Source organism: Ovis canadensis, chromosome X (genome assembly GCF_042477335.2).
Source record: "Ovis canadensis isolate MfBH-ARS-UI-01 breed Bighorn chromosome X, ARS-UI_OviCan_v2, whole genome shotgun sequence".
Classification (NCBI taxonomy): domain Eukaryota; kingdom Metazoa; phylum Chordata; class Mammalia; order Artiodactyla; family Bovidae; genus Ovis; species Ovis canadensis.
In genome coordinates, this window is record NC_091727.1 from 37010024 (window position 1) to 37030815 (window position 20792).

The window sequence follows — 20792 nt, forward strand, 5'->3', positions numbered from 1 at the left end:
AGGTATATGGGAACTCTCTGTACTTTACACTCATTTTTTGTAAACATTAAACTCTTAAAAAAATACAATCTATTAATTTAAGAAAATGTGGACTTTAAATCACAATGCTCATGTTCAAATTCCAGCTGTGTTATTAAATGCTGATTGACCTTGAGCAAGCTACTGAACTTTCTTGTGTCACAGTTTCACTTCTTTAAAATGGGATAGTAATAGGAGTTATTTCATAGGTATGTTTTGGAAAAAGTTGTCAGCTTTTGTAAATCCCTGGAACAATGCCTGGCATATAGTAAGTCCTACATAAGCATAAACTATGTAGTCATTTAATTCCCAAAGCAACTAGCACCATTTTACAAATGAGGTAAGTGACATGTTCAAGGCTAAATTTGCAGTAGTAGAGTCAAGAATTTGAATCCACATTCTATCAAAAGCCTGATGTTCTTTCCACTATATATCCTGTCTTTCCACAATCTGTTTGTGAGCATATATCAAGCTCCTATGTAAAATAAGAAAGCCATGTTTATAATATGACATGAAGTTTAACTTGTAACCTAGGTGCCTTTGTGATATTTAAAAACAAGGGAATTTAAAATAATTAGATAGGAATGATATCAGCAAGATGGCAGAGTAGAAGATCCACCAATTGTATCCCTCTTCAGCACAATCATTTGAAAGCCTTCCAAGGACAAAAGTGCCATTATGGGATCCAGGTAGGAGACCACAAAACCCTGGTGGAGTCCAAAACCAAGGAGGACCATTTTGAAAAGGCAGGCTTATGTTCAGATGACAGTCTTGCCACCTGTGATCATGGCTACAGACCAGAAAACACCCCTATGGGTTGTTACAGTTCCATTTGACTTTGGTCCTGCCATTAGCATTATCTGCCAAGGAATTTAGCAGGAGTCATACCTGCCCATGCCCTGTATAACAGGCCCACAGAATTCAGTCCCATGTGTGGACCCCGAAGTGGTCCATGACACAGCTTCAGTCCCTCTTAGCCACCACTTCTACCTACCTGGGGACCATCTGGGAGACATGCCTGTCTGTGCCCCTGTGGCAGGCCCTCCAACTTTGGTTCAACTGCAGGTCCTGTAATGACCCTGTGACTTAGCTCCAATTACTCTTAGCCATGATCTGGGAACACTCGTACGAGAAGACATGCTTGTCTATATTCAGAGGTATGTCCCCGTACTATGTTCTGTCTGTACTGTCAGAACTGCTTGCCCAAAGACCTAGTGTTTTAACTGCAGATGATGAAAGGTTGTTGCTGAAAAGACACCGGGATTATTAGCCTCTGGAGGAGAAGAATTTAATCCGGGGCCAGAGATGAGGCTTGATTGCTCAGAGCTTTTGTGTAATAAAGTTTTATTAAAGTATAAAGGAGACAGAGAAAGCTTCTGACATAGACATCAGAAGGGGGAAGAAAGAGTACCCCCTTGCTAGTGCTAGCAGTGGAGTTATATATTCTCCAGTGAATCAAAAGAATGTCTGGAGGTTGTAAAGACCTCATCAGACCTACTCCCATAATTTACATTTTAAGATAACAGGATTAGCCAGAAGGTTTAATCCAGAGACTGTCCTCAGGCAGGATACATTATTGTTATATAATCCTAAGGAATGTAGAGGGAAAAAGTTTGTCCTTTCTTCCTCTTTGAGAATTCCAGACCCCTCTCTCCTTGGGAACCCCTAGACTTCTTATCAACCTGCCTAGGAAATGACTCTCTCTCAATACTTGTTAAAGTGATCCTATTTAGAATAGGGTCTTTGCAGATATAATCAAATTAAAATGAAGTTATGCTGAATTAGGGTGAGCCCTGACCCAATATGACTGTTGTCCTTATAAGAAGAGGAAAATAGACACAAGTAGGTACAGGAGAGAACACCATGCAAAGATGAAGGCAGACTGGAATGATACATCTAGAAACCAAGGAATGCCAAGAATTGCTGGTAAACAGCAGAAACTAGGAGAGGGACATGGAACAGATCCAACTCAGAATCTCCAGAAGGAACCAACCCTGCCGGCACCTGGCAAACATGTAGCCTCTAGATCTGTGAGAAAATAAATATCTGTCCAAATACCAATTCATATCCTATATACCTTTTAAACACAAATATATACACACAGACCTACCACATAGCAGGTCATATGAGACATGAAGCTCTGTAAATGGCTGCTTTCACTCAGAGTATCATGGATGTGTTTTCAATTCAGATTTCATAGATTTTTTCTTTTGATTAGATGAACAATAATCCAAATAAATGTTTATCTTAATTCATGTAACTAGTCATGCATAGATGGAAATTGAGTTCCTCATTTTTTGTAGTTACAGATAATATTGCAACAGCATCTTTGTAAATAACTCTGCTAGTTTTTCAATGGGGATAATATTTAAGATATAAGCTATTTAGAGGATAAAAACTAAACTTATATATCAAAGGGAATGTAGAACAGTTTGGTGAATGTTGCAAAATTACCCTCAAAATATGTAGTACGAATTTTTATTCTTACCAACCAGTATCTGAGACAGGGGTTGTTACTCAACATTTATCAATAATTAATATTTTCAAAAGTTTTTAAAATTACCAATCTGAAAGTATAAAGCATTTTTTATTTTTAATTATTGGACTTGCTTTGGGGGACATACAATTTTTGAATCTATATTCCTATGGATTATCTCTAATTTTGATACATGTTATTTCAGCTTTAAATATTGAATTATAGCTTTATCTCCTATTTGCTTTATCTTTAATTCTTTCTAAAGATTTAAATACCATGACAATATTTTATTGTTTGCCAGTTTGAAAGAAGACACTTAACTATACTTGCTTAGAGCAGTGCCAAGATATTGCTTTGATTTTTTTCTTTGAAAAATGTGTTTATGCCTTGAATCATTTTTGTGATTTATATAGTGCATTTCATCCAGATTCTAGTGCTAAGCCTAACATGATATTAGCACTTGTATGTATGTATGTATGTGTGTGTATGTACACATGCATGTGTGCTAAGTCACTTCAATCATGTCCAACTCTTTGAGACCCCATGTACTGTAGCCTGCCAGGCTCCTCTGTCCATGGGATTCTCCAGGCAAGAATACTGAAGTGGGTTGCCATGCCCTCCTCCAGGGAGTGTGTATAAAAATAAATATTTAAAAGTACATACATTTACACACACACATACACATTAGATGGAGAGAAGGCTTTTTGGAAATTGGATGTTATTACAGAATGTTTCAAAGAGGGAGAATTGAAGATACAGAGGAGAGTAGGGATAATTACAGCAGCCAGATCCTGGGGTGGACCAGAGTAGATGGAATCTAGTGCACATATCCAGGAGCTGTCCAGATAGGAATGTATCAGTCATACTTACAAGAGGAAAGCCAGAGGATAAGGTCTCCATTTTGGAAGGGTTTGTCAGTGTGGTGGTGGGATTGTGAAGAAATTCTTTCCAGAAAGTGTCCATTTTCTTAGTGAAATAGAAAGAAGATGATCGGCAAGGAATGAGGAAGGGAGATGGAATTGTGGGACTTTGAAGGGAAAAGAATATTTGAATCATCCTCTAAAGATGAATAAAAAAAATATGAATATAGCAAGCTGGTGTTGAGATATGAGGATCCATTTGTGAATTACTTCCTTCTATATTAGCTTCAGTTTAAAAGTTAATACCAGTCTTTTATAAGTCAATTTTATTATAAGAAAATTTTCAGGTAGAGTGCAAATTTTTGACACTATTGTTTTTGAACAAAATTTAGTACTTTGCATATGAAATGCTTAAAGGAAAGTTCATGCTTAGGATATTGTATTAAGCAAAATAAACATTTTAATGAGATAATAAATGAGTGTTACAAATGACTCTAGAAAATATGTAAGAACACTCACTCAAGACCAATATGTTTTCTGAAGGCTGATGCAGTTCTATTATTTACTATATTTTCTTAATTACTATGAGAAAGCTGTTTAAAATTACAATTTTAATGGATATTTAAATTATTTCCTTGAAATTTCTATTAAGTTCTGTCTAATTGTTAGTTTTGAAAACTAAACCCTGGTTAATCTGACATCTTGCATCTGTGTGTTATAGGTACAATTTCATTTTCTGTTAAAAGCAAACATGATGGTGATTCTCAGAATGACTCAGATGAAGATCAAGATAGAGATCAAATACCCTCCTATAAGAAATCTTTATCAGAACTATCTGACAAGTTTGATGAGGAAAAAGCAGGTAAATTTATTATTATGGAGAGTTTCATGATCAACATTCATAAACCCTCATCATTCTTTTGTAAGTCAGTAGCTATTTTACTCTCAAAATGCATATACAAATGTGTATTTCATATATCTGTAAGAATTGTATTATTTCAGGATTAACTACATGTTGTTAATTTCTAGATTTGTACTACCATTAAAATGAGTAGATTATAATACTTCAGCTTGAAGGCTGCCTACTCTTTCATAAGTGAAGAACTTTACACATATTTCTGTTACTGAACACAAAATTCCAGTCAAATTCTGATAAAATGTTAATGAATATATTATTTTAACAATTTAATGTGTTCCTTTTTTAAATATGGGAAATGATAGCAGTCTGCCTCATACGCAAAAGAAAGTAAATGCTATTGTTTCCCCTTCCCATATTATAAAGCTTCCTTTGAATGTTGTTAAACATCATATCTTTTCAGTAGAAATTCGAAGGAAAATGGGTTTATGGAGAGTTGGAATAGACAGGGCAGGTTTCTGAGAGAGTGGGTGAATGAGTTCTCTAATGGGTGAGTAGCAGGGACAGAAGAGAGAAATAGAGAAAAGTGGGTCGACAAGGGCAAAGTTCAACCAGAGGCATACCAAGATAGAAATCTTTATTAAATGAGTTTGTGTTTAATCAGGATTCTTCAAAGAAAGAGACACTAATATAATACAGCATACAATCCAATATAGTATAGTTAAATATAATATAATAATCTATATCTTTATAGAAAGAGACATTTTAAGGAATTGGCTAATATAACTAGGGAGACTGGCAAGTCCAAAATCTATAGGGCAAGCACATCCTTGCATGCTAAGTTGCTTTAGTCATGTCTGACTCTTTGTGACCCTATGGGCTATAGTCTGCCAGGCTCCTCTGTCCATGGGATTTTCCTGGCAAGAATACTGGAATTGGTGACCATGCCCTCCTCCAGGGGAACTTCCTGACCCAGGGATTGAACCCATGTCTCTTATATCTCCTACACTGTGAGCAAATTTTTTTTACCACTGAGCCACCAGGGAAGCAGGGTGGAAAATTAGTAAAAGTTGCTGTTGCAGTCTTGAGTCCAAATTGCCCAGGAAAGACCAGGCAGGCTACAAGCTCTGAGAGGGTTTCCATGTTTCAGGCTTGGCTAAGAATTGCTTCTCTTTCAGGTCACTTCAGTCTTTGCTTTTATGGCCTCCAACTGATTGGAGTTGGCACATTCACATAAACAGAGTATTGTGCTTTACTCAAAGTCTACCGATTAAAGTGTTCAGGTATCTTCCTACCAACATTTAGACTGGTGTGTAATCAAACAACTGGACACCATAGTCCAGCCTAGTTGATATATAAAATTAACCATCACAGAATACATGGATTAAAAGGGATATCCAGGCACTTATTCAAAACAGTTTAGAAAGAGAATAGCTAGGCCACTGCAACAGCTAACTGGGTTTGAAGTGAAAAAAACAGTGTTTGTTAGGGTGGTGATGGGAATAGAGAAATACCCCTAAAGATGGAAAACATTTCAGAGACTAGCATTAGATGCTTCTCTTGAGAGAGTAGATAGTGTTAGTCACTCAGTTGTGTCTGACTCTTTGTGATCCCATGGCCTGCAGCACACCAGGCTCCTCTGTCCAAGGAATTCTCCAGGCAAGAAGAGAGCAGATAGGAAGTGAGAATTGATTCCAAAATATAACAAGGTTTTCTTGTATCTTGTTTGTATCTTGGGGGTCCTATCTAAGAGATGCCCAAGGGAGAGTTTATCAAAGTCTATTGTGGGGGATCCTGGGGGAGTCATGTTAGGAAATTACATTTACTTGTGACTGTATGGGCTATTTAAAATTTTTAAAATTAAGTTTCAATTATTCAACATAAATTATATAAGAAACATTCTTATATTAAAGTATTTGTACATATCATCAATTATTTTATTCCAAAAATATCTTAAAATGAAATCATTGGATCAAAGGGAAAAGCAATTCTTAAACATTTTAAACATGTTAAAGCACTCTTCCAATTTTTATCAATTCAAATTTCCATTATAATGTATAAGATTGTCTCTTTCAACCTGACCCTCATTAAAACTGGATATTACCATTATTTTTCATATTTCCCTATTTGGAAACCTAAAAAATTCTTATAATTGTTTTCATTTCTTCTTTGTCCCAGCTTTACTGAAGTACAGCTGGCTATTAAAAATTGTACATATTTAAAGTGGACAAATTGATTTGATTTACATATACATTGTGAAATAATCACCAGAATCAACCTAATGAACATATTTATCATCTCACATAGTTACCACTTTTTTGCAGAAGAAGGTAAAGATAAAATCTACCTTCTACGTGAATACTGTCAAAATATGCATACAATTTAAAGTGATCTATATTCAGTATAATGACCTATCAAATCTGAGTGGCATATTTTAAAAATATCTAATATTTAGATAAATTTTAGGTTCACAGCAAAACTGAAGAAGATTCAGAGTTTTCCCATATACATCCTGTCTCCCCCATCATTAACATCCCCCACCAAAGTAGTACATGTGTCACAGTTAATAAGCCTGTATACACACACACACACACACACACACACACACACAATCTACCTTCTAGCAAATTTAGAGTATACACTCTACCCTGTTAACTATAATTACCTTGTTGTACATTATGTCTCCAGAACTTACTCATTTTGCATAACTGAAACTTCTCTAACTGAAAAGAAATGTACTGCTGAGCAATCAGTAAGAAAAAGACCAAAGTTATTACAAGGGATGGAAAGGTTAATTCTGTTTCAGTAGGAATATGGAAAGGCCTGTCTGAAGAATTGGGGATAACTGTACATATATTTTTCCTGGTTCTTCATCTGTTTTGCAACCTGTCATCACACAGCTTAGATTTTTAAAATAAAATAATCAATGATATACACAGATATTTTAATATAAGAATGTTTCCAATATGATTTATTATGTTAAATAATTAAAACTTAAATTTTAAATTTGATTTAAAGTGTTTTTAAATAGATATTATCAGCATATAATTTTTTCCCATTTTTGTTGAAAAATAATTGTCATACATCACTGTATAAGTTTAAGGCCATACAGCTTGATGGTTTGATTTACACGTATTGTGAAATGATTACCACAGTATGTTCAGCTAACATCTATCTTCTCATATAGATACAATAAAAAGAAAAGAAAGATAAAAGGAAAAACAATTTTCTCCTTTCGAACAAAGCTCTTAGAATTTACTCTCTTAGCTTTTCTGTATATCATACAGCATTGTTAACTGTAGTCATCATGCTGTACATTGCCTCCCTAGTACTTAATTATTTTGTAACTGCAAGTTTATATCTTTTGACCACCATCCTTCATTTCTTCCTATTTTTGTCTTCTTCCTCTGGTAACCACAAGTTTGATTTCTTTTTCTATGACTTTGGGTTTTTTGTTATTGTTTTGGTTTTTTTTTTAGACTACACATATAATTGAAATCATGAATATTTTTTCTTCTTTACCTGACTTTTTTCACTTATCATAACGCCTTCATAGTCTGTCCATGTTGTCACAAATGGTAGGGTTTCCATGTTCTTTATGGCTGAGTAAGATTCCACTGAACATATATATTCAGTTCAGTAGTTCAGTTCAGTCGCTCAGTCGTGTCCGACTCTTTGCAACCCCATGAATCACAGCACGCCAGGCCTCCCTGTCCATCACCATCTCCTAGAGTTCACTCAGACTCACGTCTATCGAGTCCGTGATGCCATCCAGCCATCTCATCCTCTGTCGTCCCCTTCTCCTCCTGCCCCCAATCCCTCCCAGCATCAGAGTCTTTTCCAATGTCAACTCTTCACATGAGGTGGCCGAAGTACTGGAGTTTCAGCTTCAGCATCATTCCTTCCAAAGAAATCCCAGGGTTGATCTCCTTCAGAATGGACTGGTTGGATCTCCTTGCAGTCCAAGGGACTCTCAAGAGTCTTCTCCAACACCACAGTTCAAAAGCATCAATTCTTCGGTGCTCAGCCTTCTTCACAGTCCAACTCTCACATATACACATGACCACAGGAAAAACCATAGCCTTGACTAGATGGACCTTAGTTGGCAAAGTAATGTCTCTGCTTGTGAATATGCTCTCTAGGTTGGTCATAACTTTTCTTCCAAGGAGTAAGCGTCATTTAATTTCATGGCTGCAATCACCATCTGCAGTGATTCTGGAGCCCCCCAAAATAAAGTCTGACACTGTTTCCACTGTTTCCCCATCTATTTCCCATGAAGTGATGGGACCAGATGCCATGATCTTCGTTTTTTGAATGTTGAGCTTTAAGCCAACTTTTTCACTCTCCTCTTTCACTTTCATCAAGAGGCTTTTTAGCTCCTCTTCACTTTTTGCCATAAGGGTGGTGTCATCTGCATATCTGAGGTTATTGATATTTCTCCCGGCAATCTTGATTCCAGCTTGTGCTTCTTCCAGTCCAGCGTTTCTCATGATGTACTCTGCATATAAGTTAAATAAGCAGGGTGACAATATACAGTCTTGATGTACTCCTTTTCCTATTTGGAACCAGTCTGTTGTTTCATGTCCAGTTCTAACTGTTGCTTCTTGACCTGCATACAGATTTCTCAAGAGGCAGGTTAGGTGGTCTGGTGGCCCATCTCTTTTGGAATTTTCCACAGTTTATTGTGATCCACAGAGTCAAAGGCTTTGGCATAGTCAATAAAGCAGAAATAGATGTTTTTCTGGAACTCTCTTGCTTTTTCCATGATCCAGCGGATGTTGGCAATTTGATCTCTGGTTCCTCTGCCTTTTCTAAAACCAGCTTGAACATCTGGAAGTTCACGGTTCACATATTGCTGAAGCCTGGCTTGGAGAATTTTGAGCATTACTTTACCAGCATGTGAGATGAGTGCAATTGTGTGGTAGTTTGAGCATTCTTTGGCATTGCCTTTCTTTGGAATTGGAATGAAAATGGACCTTTTCCAGTCCTGTAGCCACTGCTGAGTTTTCCAAATTTGCTGGCATACTGAGTTCAGCACTTTCACAGCACCATCTTTCAGGATTTGAAACAGCTCAACTGGAATTCCATCACCTCCACTAGCTTTGTTCGTAGTGATGCTTTCTAAGGCCCACTTGACTTCACTTGACAAGATGTCTGGCTTTAGATTAGTAATCACATCATCATGATTATCTGGGTCGTGAAGATCTTTTTTGTACAGTTCTTCCGTGTATTCTTGCCACCTCTTCTTAATATCTTCTGGTTCTGTTAGGTCCATACCATTTCTGTCCGTTATTGAGACCATCTTTGCATGAAATGTTGCCTTGGTATCTCTAATTTTCTTGAAGAGATCTCCAGTCTTTCCCATTCTATTGTTTTCCTCTATTTCTTTGCATTGATTGCTGAAGAAGGCTTTCTTATCTCTTCTTGCTATCTTTGGAACTCTGCATTCAGATGCTTATATCTTTCCTTTTCTCCTTTGCTTTTAGCCTCTCTTCTTTTCACAGCTATTTGTAAGGCCTCCCCAGACAGCCATTTTGCTTTTTTGCATTTCTTTTCCATGGGGATGGTCTTGATCCCTGTCTCCTGTACAATGTCACGAACCTCATTCCATAGTTCATCAGGCACTCTATCTATCAGATCTAGGCCCTTAAATCTATTTCTCACTTCCACTGTATAATCATAAGGGATTTGATTTAGGTCATACCTGAATGGTCTAGCGGTTTTCCCTACTTTCTTCAATTTAAGTCTGCATTTGGTAATAAGGAGATCATGATCTGAGCCACAGTCAGCCCCTAGTCTTGTTTTTGCTGACTGTATAGAGCATCTTCATCTTTGGCTACATAAAATATAATTAGTCTGATTTCGGTGTTGACCATCTGCTGATGTCCCTGTGTAGAGTCTTCTGTTGTGTTGTTGGAAGAGGGTGTTTGCTAATACCAGTGCATTTTCTTGGCAAAACTCTATTAGTCTTTGCCCTGCTTCATTCTGCATTCCAAGGCCAAATTTGCCTGTTACTCCAGGTGTTTCTTGACTTTCTACTTTTGCATTCCAGTCCCCTATAATGAAAAGGACATCTTTTTTGGGTGTTAGTTCTAAAAGGTCTTGTAGGTCTTCATAAAACCGTTCAACTTCAGCTTCTTCAGCGTTACTGGTTGGGGAATAGACTTGGATAACTGTGATACTGAATGGTTTGCCTTGGAGGCGAACAGAGATCATTCTGTCGTTTTTGAGATTGCATCCAAGTATTGCATTTTGAACTCTTTTGTTGACCATGATGGCTACTCCATTTCTTCTAAGGGATTCCTGCCCGCAGTAGTAGATATAATGGTCATCTGAGTTAAATTCACCCATTCCAGTCCATTTTAGTTTGCTGATTCCTAGAATGTCGACGTTCACCCTTGCCATCTCCTGTTTGACCACTTCCAATTTGCCTTGACTCATGGACCTGACATTCCAGGTTCCTATGCAATATTGCTCTTTACAGCATCAGACCTTGCTTCTATCACCAGTCACATCCACAACTGGGTATTGTTTTTGCTTTGGTTCCATCCCTTCATTCTTTCTGGAGTTATTTTTCCACTGATCTCCAGTAGCATATTGGGCACCTAATGACCTGGGGAGTTCCTCTTTTGGTATCCTATCATTTTGCCTTTTCATACTGTTCATGGTGTTCTCAAGGCAAGAATACTGAAGTGGCTTGCCATTCCCTTCTCCAGTGGACCATGCTCTGTCAGACCTCTCCACCATGACCCACCCGTCTTAGGTTGCCCTGCAGGCATGGCTTGGTTTCATTGAGTTAGACAAGGCTGTGGTCCTAGTGTGATTAGATCGACTACTTTTCTGTAAGTATGGTTTCAGTATTACAACTTCTTTATCCATTCAATGATACTTTGGTTGGTTCCATGTGTTGGCTATTATGAATAATATTGCTGTGAACATGAAGGTGCAGATACCTTTTTAAGTTCATATTTTCATTTTCTTTGGATATATTCCCAGAAGTGAGATTGCTGGATCATATGGCAATTCTGTTTTTAATCTTATGAGGATCCTCTCTCCTATTTTGCATAGTGGCTATACCAATTTATAATCCCATCAGCAGTGCAAAAATGTTCCCTTTTCCCCACATCCACAAAAGCATTTGTTATCTCTTGTCTCTGATTATGGTCATTCTAACAGGTGTGATAGCTCATTGTAGTTTTAATTTGCATTTCCCTAATGACTAGTATTAAACTTAAATTTAATAGTGAGTATTCTCTGAATGCTATCAAATGTGTATATACAAAGGTACACACATGTATGGATTTATCAATTATATATAATGTGTATATATGCCTACATATGTCTTTATTGATATATTAAACTTGAAATTTTATATAAAAAATAAATACTCTTGGTCATGGGATTATGAATAATTTTTATTTTCTAAAGTTTTTCAGTAATTTCTTAAATTGCTATAGTGAATGTTATTAACTTTATAATTAGAAACATTTTAATATGTTTAAAGCCTGTGCTACTGCTGCTGCTAAGTCACTTCAGTCGTGTCCGACTCTGTGCAACCCCATAGACGGTAGCCCACCAGGCTTCCCCGTCCCTGGGATTCTCCAGGCAAGAACACTGGAGTGGGTTGCCATTTCCTTCTCCAATGCATGAAAGTGAAAAGTGAAAGGGAAGTCGATCAGTTGTGTCTGACTCTTCGCGACCCCATGGACTGCAGCCTACCAAGCTTCTCTGCCCATGGGATTTCCCAGGCAGGAGTACTGGAGTGGGGTGCCATTGCCTTCTCCGGTTTAAAGCCTGTAAACAATGTTTAATAATTATTATTTTTGTTGTTCAGTTCATTAATAAATTACCCCTAATCTCATTGTCACTAACAAATTCATATTCATTGTATGTTTTTAGCTCTGTAGAAGTTAAGGTAGCTTCATCACAGTACTACCTTATATGATAGTCAAAGTAATTACAAATAGGTGTTCTCATCCCCATGATAGTTAATTGTATGTATCAACTTGGCTGGGTCGTGGTGCCCAGATATTAGGTTTAACAGTATTCTGGATGTTTGTATAATGATGATTTTGGATGAGAATTTTATTTACATCTTTATACTTTTAAAAAAGATTTCCCTCCATAATGTGGGTGTGTCTTACCTAACCATTTGAAGGTCTTCATAGCACAAAGACTGACTTCCGCAGAGTAAAAAAGGAATTCTACCTTTGGACTTGAACTCCAACTCTTCCTTGGGTCAACAGTCAGCTGGCCTAACCTGCAGATTTTGGATTTACTGAGCCATTTATTTCAGCCATGCAATACTGTTCAATACATTCAATATAATACAGTGCAACGCATTGCAATGCAGTGCAAAATGGAACAGTTTTTCAGAAGAAAGAGACTGAGAACTACACAAATCTTGGCCCCTTATTTCATAGATGAGGAAATTGAAACCCAAAGAGGCTTAGTGATTTACCTAAGTTAATCAAACATTGCAGTTCTTGGAATATTTACAACTTGACAATGATAGTTAAACAGTTAACTGAAACTGGAGGTTATCTTAAACTGTAATCTAGCTCAGCATTGAAGCATAAAGAATATCAAAGTGAGAAGCTGAACAGTTGAGAACTAATAGAAAGAACCTGGGTTTGATGCCAGTACCAACCCTGCTACACAGGGCTCTTGTGGCGGACCAGGGTTTTTGGTTTCAGGATTTGGAGGTGTGACTTTGGACATCACTGGCAGCAGAAAGATCTATATTAATATATATAGGGAACCCAGATGTAACCATTACTCTCTCACCAGTTCAGTTCAGTTTAGTTGCTCAGTCATGTCCGACTCTGCGACTCCATGAATTGCAGCATGCCAGGCCTCCTTTCCATCACCAACTCCCGGAGTTTATTCAATTCACGTCCATCGAGTCAGGGATGCCATCCAGCCATCTCATCCTCTGTCGTCCCCTTCTCCTCCTGCCCTCAATCCCTCCCAGCATCAGAGTCTTTTCCAATGAGTCAACTCTTTACATGAGGTGGCCAAAGCACTGGAGTTTCAGCTTTAGCATCATTCCTTCCAAAGAACACCCAGGACTGATCTCCTTTAGAATAGACTGGTTGGATCTCCTTGCAGTCCAAGGGACTCTCAAGAGTCTTCTCCAACACCACAGTTTAAACGCATCAATTCTTCGACGCTCAGCTTTCTTCACAGTCCAACTCTCACATCCATACATGACCACTGGAAAAACCATAGCCTTGACTAGATGGACCTTTGTTGGCAAAGTAATGTCTCTGCTTTTCAATATGCTATCTAGGTTGGTCATAACTTTCCTTCCAAGGAGTAAGCGTCTTTTAATTTCATGGCTGCAAGCACCATCTGTAGTGATTTTGGAGCCCCCCCAAAAAACAGTCTGACACTCTTTCCCCATCTATTTGCCATGAAGTGATGGGACCAGATGCCATGATCTTCGTTTTTTGAATGTTGAGCTTTAAGCCAACTTTTTCACTCTCCTCTTTCACTTTCATCAAGAGGCTTTTTAATTCCTCTTCACTTTCTGCAATAAGGGTGGTGTCATCTGCATATCTGAGGTTATTGATATTTCTCCCAGCAATCTTGATTCCAGCTTGTGCTTCCTCCAGCCCAGCGTTTCTCATGATGTACTGTGCATATAAGTTAAATAAGCAGGGTGACAATATACAGCCTTGACATACCCCTTTTCCTATTTGGAACCAGTCTGTTGTTCCATGTCCAGTTCTAACTGTTGCTTCCTGACCTGCATACAGGTTTCTCAAGAGGCAGGTCAGGTGGTCTGGTATTTTCGACAGTTTATTGTGATCCACACAGTCAAAGGCTTTGACATAGTTAATAAAGGAGGAATAGATATTTTCTGGAACTCTCTTGTTTTTTTCGATGATCCAGCGGGGGCGGGGGGGGGGGGAAATTCAGTGGAGTAAATTTGAGGATATGATTGGTTTTATTTACTTATTAATTAATCAGATGACATCCATGTAGCAAATAGAAAGCTGCTCTCAAGTTTTATAGAAATGTGAAGGGGGAGGGGATGGACCAGGGGAGTTATTAGCAGAAGAAATGAAAGGATTGTTTCAGGCAAGATTGCCTTGCTAGTGTGCTTCCCTGGTAGCTCAGATGGTAAGGAAACCACCAGCAGTGTGGGAGACCTGGGTTTGATCCCTGGGTTGGGAAGATCCCCTGGAGGAGGGCATGCAACCCACTCCAGTATTCTGGCCTGGAGAATCCCGGTGGACAGACGAGCCTGGCTGGCTCACTAGTGCTGACCAGAAAATTGTAAAAAATCCATTCCTGGGAGAGGTTGAACCTGTAATTAAGTCTTAGTTTACTCTCCCGGAGGCAAGTGGCTCCACCTTGGGCCTGTTATTTCTTTCTTCTTCTAGTTCTTCTTTTTCCTTTTCCCCTCCCCGACTACTTCCCCTCCCCTTTCTTTTCCCCCTTCTCTTCCTCCTCCTCTCTTTTGTTAATTTTTTAAAAACCATCCATACCCCATTTCAGCTTTCTTTGAGCTAAATTGCTAGGATCCTGTTTAACACTCCCAAGAAAGGAGACATTTCATGAATTCTTCCTCATTTTTTTCCCTTAGGCTAGATTTGTATGATACTAGAAATGTACCTTTGTCTATTATAATACCATATTTAGATATGTCTATGTATATTATGTGAATGCTTTGGGAATTAGGGGGCAAAGGGTTAGTTATTTCTTTTGAAATATTAACCCTTAAAAGTAAAATATTCTTATTTTTGTGAAGAACTTAGTGAGTTTACAGGCACACACATGAGGCAGGAAGCTTTCACAGCTCATTCTCATGGCCATGCAGCCTGGGGCTTCTCTTACTGCTCACAAACTGTGTTGAAATCGACTTTTCACCTTCCCCTCAGCTCTTGACAAGTGAGTCCATCAGAAAGAATTTGAAAAGGGTATCTATTTATGTTTCTCAAAATTTATGTAAAATATGATGTTCTGAAATGCACATATTAAAATGTGCCATGTTTTTTTTTCTTTTTTTCAGGTAACGCTATTAACAATTTGCGAATCTGGTATCACCTTGAGATCCATAGTGCTCCTGGACCGCCCTTAGAGATTATTGACATGAAATGTGTTGCTCTGGTAAGAGCCCATTAACTGCTCATAGAGTCTTCCTTTGTGTAAACAGTAGGAGCTTTTGTTGTATACCTAAATTGCTATTCCTAAAAAATAGTCATATTAAATGAGCATATTGGGATAAACTATTCAAATAATATCAATTTTATTTTAGATTGACTAAAATGCAACTTAAATGCTTATAGAAAGATTTATTTAAATCAAGTATTTAAGCTTTTGATAAATAATGGTTATTTGAAATATGCAGATGAATTTCTTTATAAAATGATTATTTAGGATCTTCAACTTTTGCTCTAACATAGAAAATAAGAAAATACATAAAATACTTGGTCTATAAATCAGTTATTTGTTCACCTGATCTCTGGGTAAATCTCCATGGAGGCATAGAAAACAAATAGTTAGACTATTGAAACTCACTCAAGTATCACTTGCAAAAGCTTTGGGGAAAAGTATTTGATGTGCTAGAGTGTTCTCTTTGCCCCTATAGGTAGATGTGCTGTCCTCATTAAATGTTCACTTTCAGCTGAAGTTGGTGAAGGAGGGGAGTCACTTTCAAGTAACTCTACCCAAATAGGCTATCAATGACAGTGATGTGGCCAAGTTACTAAGTTTTCTCTCCTTTCTAATAATAGTAATTTGTTGTTGTTGTTTAGTCACTAAGTCGTGTCCGACTCTATTGTGACCCCGTGGACTGTAGCCTGCCAGACTTCTCTGTCCATGGGATTTACCAGGCAAGAATACTGGAGTGGGTTGCCATTTCCTTCACCAGGGGATCTTCCCTACCCAGGGACTGAACCCGCATCTCCTGCATTTACAGGCAGATTCTTTACCTCTGAGCCACCAGGAAAGCCCCTAAGGTAAAAACTTGCTAGCTGTATAACTTTTGAACATGAAGATTTAGTCAGCAGAGACCATATGAATTCTTTTAAATAATCCCATCAAACAAACCTTTGTGAACTTCTTGAAGAACATGCTTTCTGAATACTTTCAAAGTATACTAAAATGACTATCCATGCCTATAGAGTTTCCTAACATTTTTTTACTGCATTTGCTGTTTTTGCTAAACTTTTGAGAAATACTTTACTTAATCCTTAGATCATCAGTTGTGGCAATGCAGTTTTCAAGACACTCAGCTGCCTCTGATCTTCCATTTGCATTTCATCTTTTGTTACATTCAAGCCAATCTTAACACCTTCCTTAGAGATGAGTGAATGGTTAGAATTTCTGTAAATAGGGTTTTTGTAAGAAATATTTACAGCCTTAAGGCACATAAATTTGGTTACTTCTTATAGCAAGTTACAAAAATCAGGTTATATTTTCAATAAACAAAAATTGGTTGTTAGTAGTCCATTCTCTTTTGTATAAAGTATTTTGGATTTCTTTCTTTTTGAATTTTTTTTCTTCTAGTTTTGCTGAGATATAATTGACACACAGCACTGATACATTTAAGGTGTAGTATTAATACATATTGGTTTGACTTACATGCATAGTGAAAATTTATCATCTTATATAGCTATAAAAGAAAAAGAAAGCTTTTTTTCCCCTGTGCTGAGAACTCTTAGGATGTACTTTCTTTAACGGTTTTTATATATAATGTACAGTAGTGTTAATTATCTTTGTCAGGTAGTACATTACAACCCTAATGCTTATTTGTCTTAAAACTGGAAGTTTGAACCTTTTGACCACCTCCATCCAATTTCCCTTCCCACTACTTTCTGACTCTGGTAAACACAAATCTGATCTCTTTTTCTGTGATCCTAGGAAAAGTAATGAACAATACAAACAAAGTCCCTGTTTACATGGCACTAACATGTTAGTGGAGTTAGATAGGAAACAAAATAGAATTGAAATGGGATAGTCTATGTGAAATTTTTCTGTTGTCTTAGATTTTCAAGTGAAATACAAACCTGAAAATTATAGATACTTTTCCATGCTATAAACAATTTTGCTGTGCCATTTATTACTCACTAAATGTATGTATATGAGGGCATCTCTAGCTGATATAACAAATTCCATAATTTCAGTGGTTTAATACAAGCAAAGTTTTTAATAATTTTGACAGTCTGGTGCTTTTGCTGCTGGTCAGTGTCTAGCATCCTCCATGTTGAGATCCCAAGAGTCAGAGTCAGGTTCCCCCCATATGGCAAGTTGATCATCCTTTAGGGACTCAAAGATTTCTGTATATAGGTGGAGAAAGAGAAAAGAGAGGAGGTAATTTCCACTAGTGGCATTGAAGTCACACGCATCACTTCCACTCACATACTATCGGAGTGAACTAGTTATACAGCTATGCCTGGGTACAAGAGGATCTAGGAAGTGCAACCTCTGGTTGGACAGCCACTCCCAGTGATATCTTTATACTATGAAGCACAGCACTTAATACTTTATACTCTCCAGCACAGAATTTTGCTGGAGAAATGATATTTCTGCCATGTCTAAGTAGATGAGAAATATTTAGCCTATAGCCCACATTCTAGACTTTGTATGCCATGGCCAGAACACAAAGGGAGTGGGAGTGTTTTCTTTAAGGAGCGGAAACTGACCGTTTAATGCCCATTGGATTTTGGTGAGTTCCTGTCCACCGATTGGACCATATATAAAGGGAAAATGGCTAGAGTGAAAGCAGCTACATTTCCACTGATACATGCTAAGACCTTGTGCGTCTAAATGGATGTTCCTCTGTGGAAGGAGATTAGGCTTGGGCTGTTTTAAAAGATTCAAGGTATATTCTGCTAGAGTGAGAAGAACCCAAAAGAGTGTACATGGTGGTAATGTTAGAAACAGTGAAAGAAAAGGACCTAGAAAGTCAACTGGAGAAGCGCAACCAGCATCAGTTAATTTGTTCTTTTACCTCTCATCCCATCTATATGCTGTGACCTGATGGAGTCATATTAGGACAGTGATTACAGGAGGAGAGGAAGTCAGAGTAGGCAGTTGAAAAGAACACATCATGTGTATCTTTTTCTTCACAAGCAGTGTGAAAAATCACCAGAAAGCTCCAGGAATAGGGACGAGGTGCCAGATAGAGAAATCAGGAAAAATATTCATTGGATATGAGATGTAAGTGTTGATTGATTTTGTACTTCTTTACATATCTAACAATGAAACTCTCCAGCACTGGGGACCATCCTAAGATAATAACAGGGATCGGGAAAGGATGGGAGAGAGAAACTGTTTTCAGATTATACTCCACTAAGTTTAGTTCATCAGGTGAACCCATTACCGTGACAATAAATGAACAAGATGAACTTAGATGGACAAGATGAATTTAGACAGTGATAATTCTCCAAACAAAAATACCCCAGGCTTTCATTGAGGATGGCATGAAGACTGAAGCAGTGCAACCAGGTAGAGAGATTAACAAATGTATAAGCCCTTAGGACAGAATGAGCTTGGTGGAAGGGGACCTACCAAGGAGGAGCTCAGGCACTCCAAGAACAGGAAAGAGGCTTATGAGGCTAGAGCTTGGACAGAAATGGTAAAGGGATGATTTGTGATTAGAAGCATCTTAAGAAATGTTGTTGGGAAATTTGTTGTTGGGAAATTTGTTGTTGTTCAGTCACTAAGTTGGGTCTGACTCTTTGTGACCCAGCTGCAGCATGGCAGGCTTCCCTGTCCTTCACCATCTCCCAGAGTCTGCTCAAACCCATGTCCACTGAGTCAGTGATGCCATCTAACCATCTCATCTCCTGTCACCCCTTTCTTCTCCTGCCCTCAGTCTTTCCCAGCATCAGGGTCTTTTCCAATGAGTTGACCCTTCACACCAGGTGGCCAAAGTATTAGAGCTTCATCTTCAGCATCAGTCTTTCCAATGAATATTCAGGTTTGTTTCCCTTTAGGATTGACTCGTCTTATCTCCTTGATGTTCAAGGGACCCTCAAGAGTCTTTCCCAGCACCACAATTTGAAAGCTTCAAGGCTTTAGTGTTCAACCTTCTTTATGGTCCAACTCTCACATCCGTACATGACTACTGGAAAAACCATAGCTTTGACTAGACAGACTTTTGTCAGCAAAGTGATGTCTCTGCTTTTGAATATGCTGTCTAGGTTTATCATAGCTTTTCTCCTAAGGAGCAAGTGTCTTTGAATTTCATGGCTGCAGTCACCATCCACAGTGATTTTGAAGCCCAAGAAAATAAAATCTGACACTGTTTCCACTTTTTCCTCATCTATTTGCCATGAAGTGATGGGACCACATGCCATGATCTTAGTTTTTTGAATGTTGAATTTTAAACCAGCCTTTTCACTCTCGTCTTTCACCTTCCAGATTATTGTTGACAGTATTTTGGCAGATGGATATTTAATAGAAATTATTTATATGATACCATATATGAAATGTATCATTTATGGCTCTTTATCTATTTAAACTTTGAAGAAAATAATATTCAAACCATAATGAAAATTAGGAAAGTTTTTTATAGTATTGTTAAATCTGACCTATTTTACCATACTTGGAGTACATAACAATTAATTGGACACTTCCGTTGTCGTCTTCTTCTTTTTTTTTTTTTTACTATAATGAGCTATCTTTTTCTATTGTGTTTCTGGCTGTTTTCAAGACAACAAAGAGTTTGGTTGTAGGGTTCTCCAGAGATTGCAGTGCTACTCAGTGCTGGTGGCTCTAAGCAATTGGTGATTGCTTTCTGCAAGGCTCCTCTGTGAAGGATTTTAAGGGGTATCCAGACCTACTGGATAAGAGTGAAATGCTCAAGTGGTGATACTTGCCATGAATGTGTGAAAGGGAACTGTGACAGAGGTGCCGCTTAACTGCCATCCATAGCTCAGTTGGTAAAGAATCTGCCCGCAATGCAGGAGACTCCAGTTCAATTCCTGGGTTGGGAGGATCCCCTGGAGAATGGATAGGCTACCCACTCCAATATTCTTGGCCTTCCATTGTGGCACAGCTGGTAAAGAATCTGCCTACAATGCTGGAGACCCAGGTTCTATCCCTAGTTGGGAAGATCCCCTGGAGAAGGGAAAGGCTACCCATTCCATTATTCTGACCTGGAGAATTCCATGGACTGATAGTCCATAGGATCACAAAAAGGTGGACACAACTAAGCGACTTTCATTTCACATTTCCTAAGAAGTTTGACCAACTGTGTAGAATGTCATAACAGATTTCTAACACAAAGTTTATGTTAAATGACTTGCAATTCAGAGAGACAACAGTAGATTTATTTTATTTTTTAAAAATATAAATTTAGGTTGGATGCATGAGACAACAGTAGATTTAAACTGATTTTGCTTTATTTTGTGTTCATAGTTTACATGTGATAAGACATAAAGCAATCACACATCCCAGTACTATTTTTTTCCTCTTTAGACTGGAGTTTTTCAATGTACAGGTCTTGAAATGTGACTCAGTTTAAATGAGCATTATTATTATTGTTATTTTAAGTAGATATGAATAGGATAGGATAGGATAAAGTAGGATAGGAAAGAATATATCATAGAAGTCATAAGTGGTA

The 20792-nt window shown here is 37.9% G+C and overlaps 1 protein-coding gene across 1 annotated transcript in view; it reads left to right on the plus strand.

The window, feature by feature from the left end:
• CFAP47 (cilia and flagella associated protein 47) overlaps positions 1-20792 on the plus strand; it is a 507952-nt gene that overhangs the window by 362867 nt on the left and 124293 nt on the right. Inside the window, exons 50-51 of the mRNA XM_070291173.1 lie at positions 4076-4216; positions 15231-15328. Coding sequence (XP_070147274.1) covers positions 4076-4216; positions 15231-15328 — 239 coding nt within the window. The remainder of the gene's footprint in view (positions 1-4075; positions 4217-15230; positions 15329-20792) is intronic.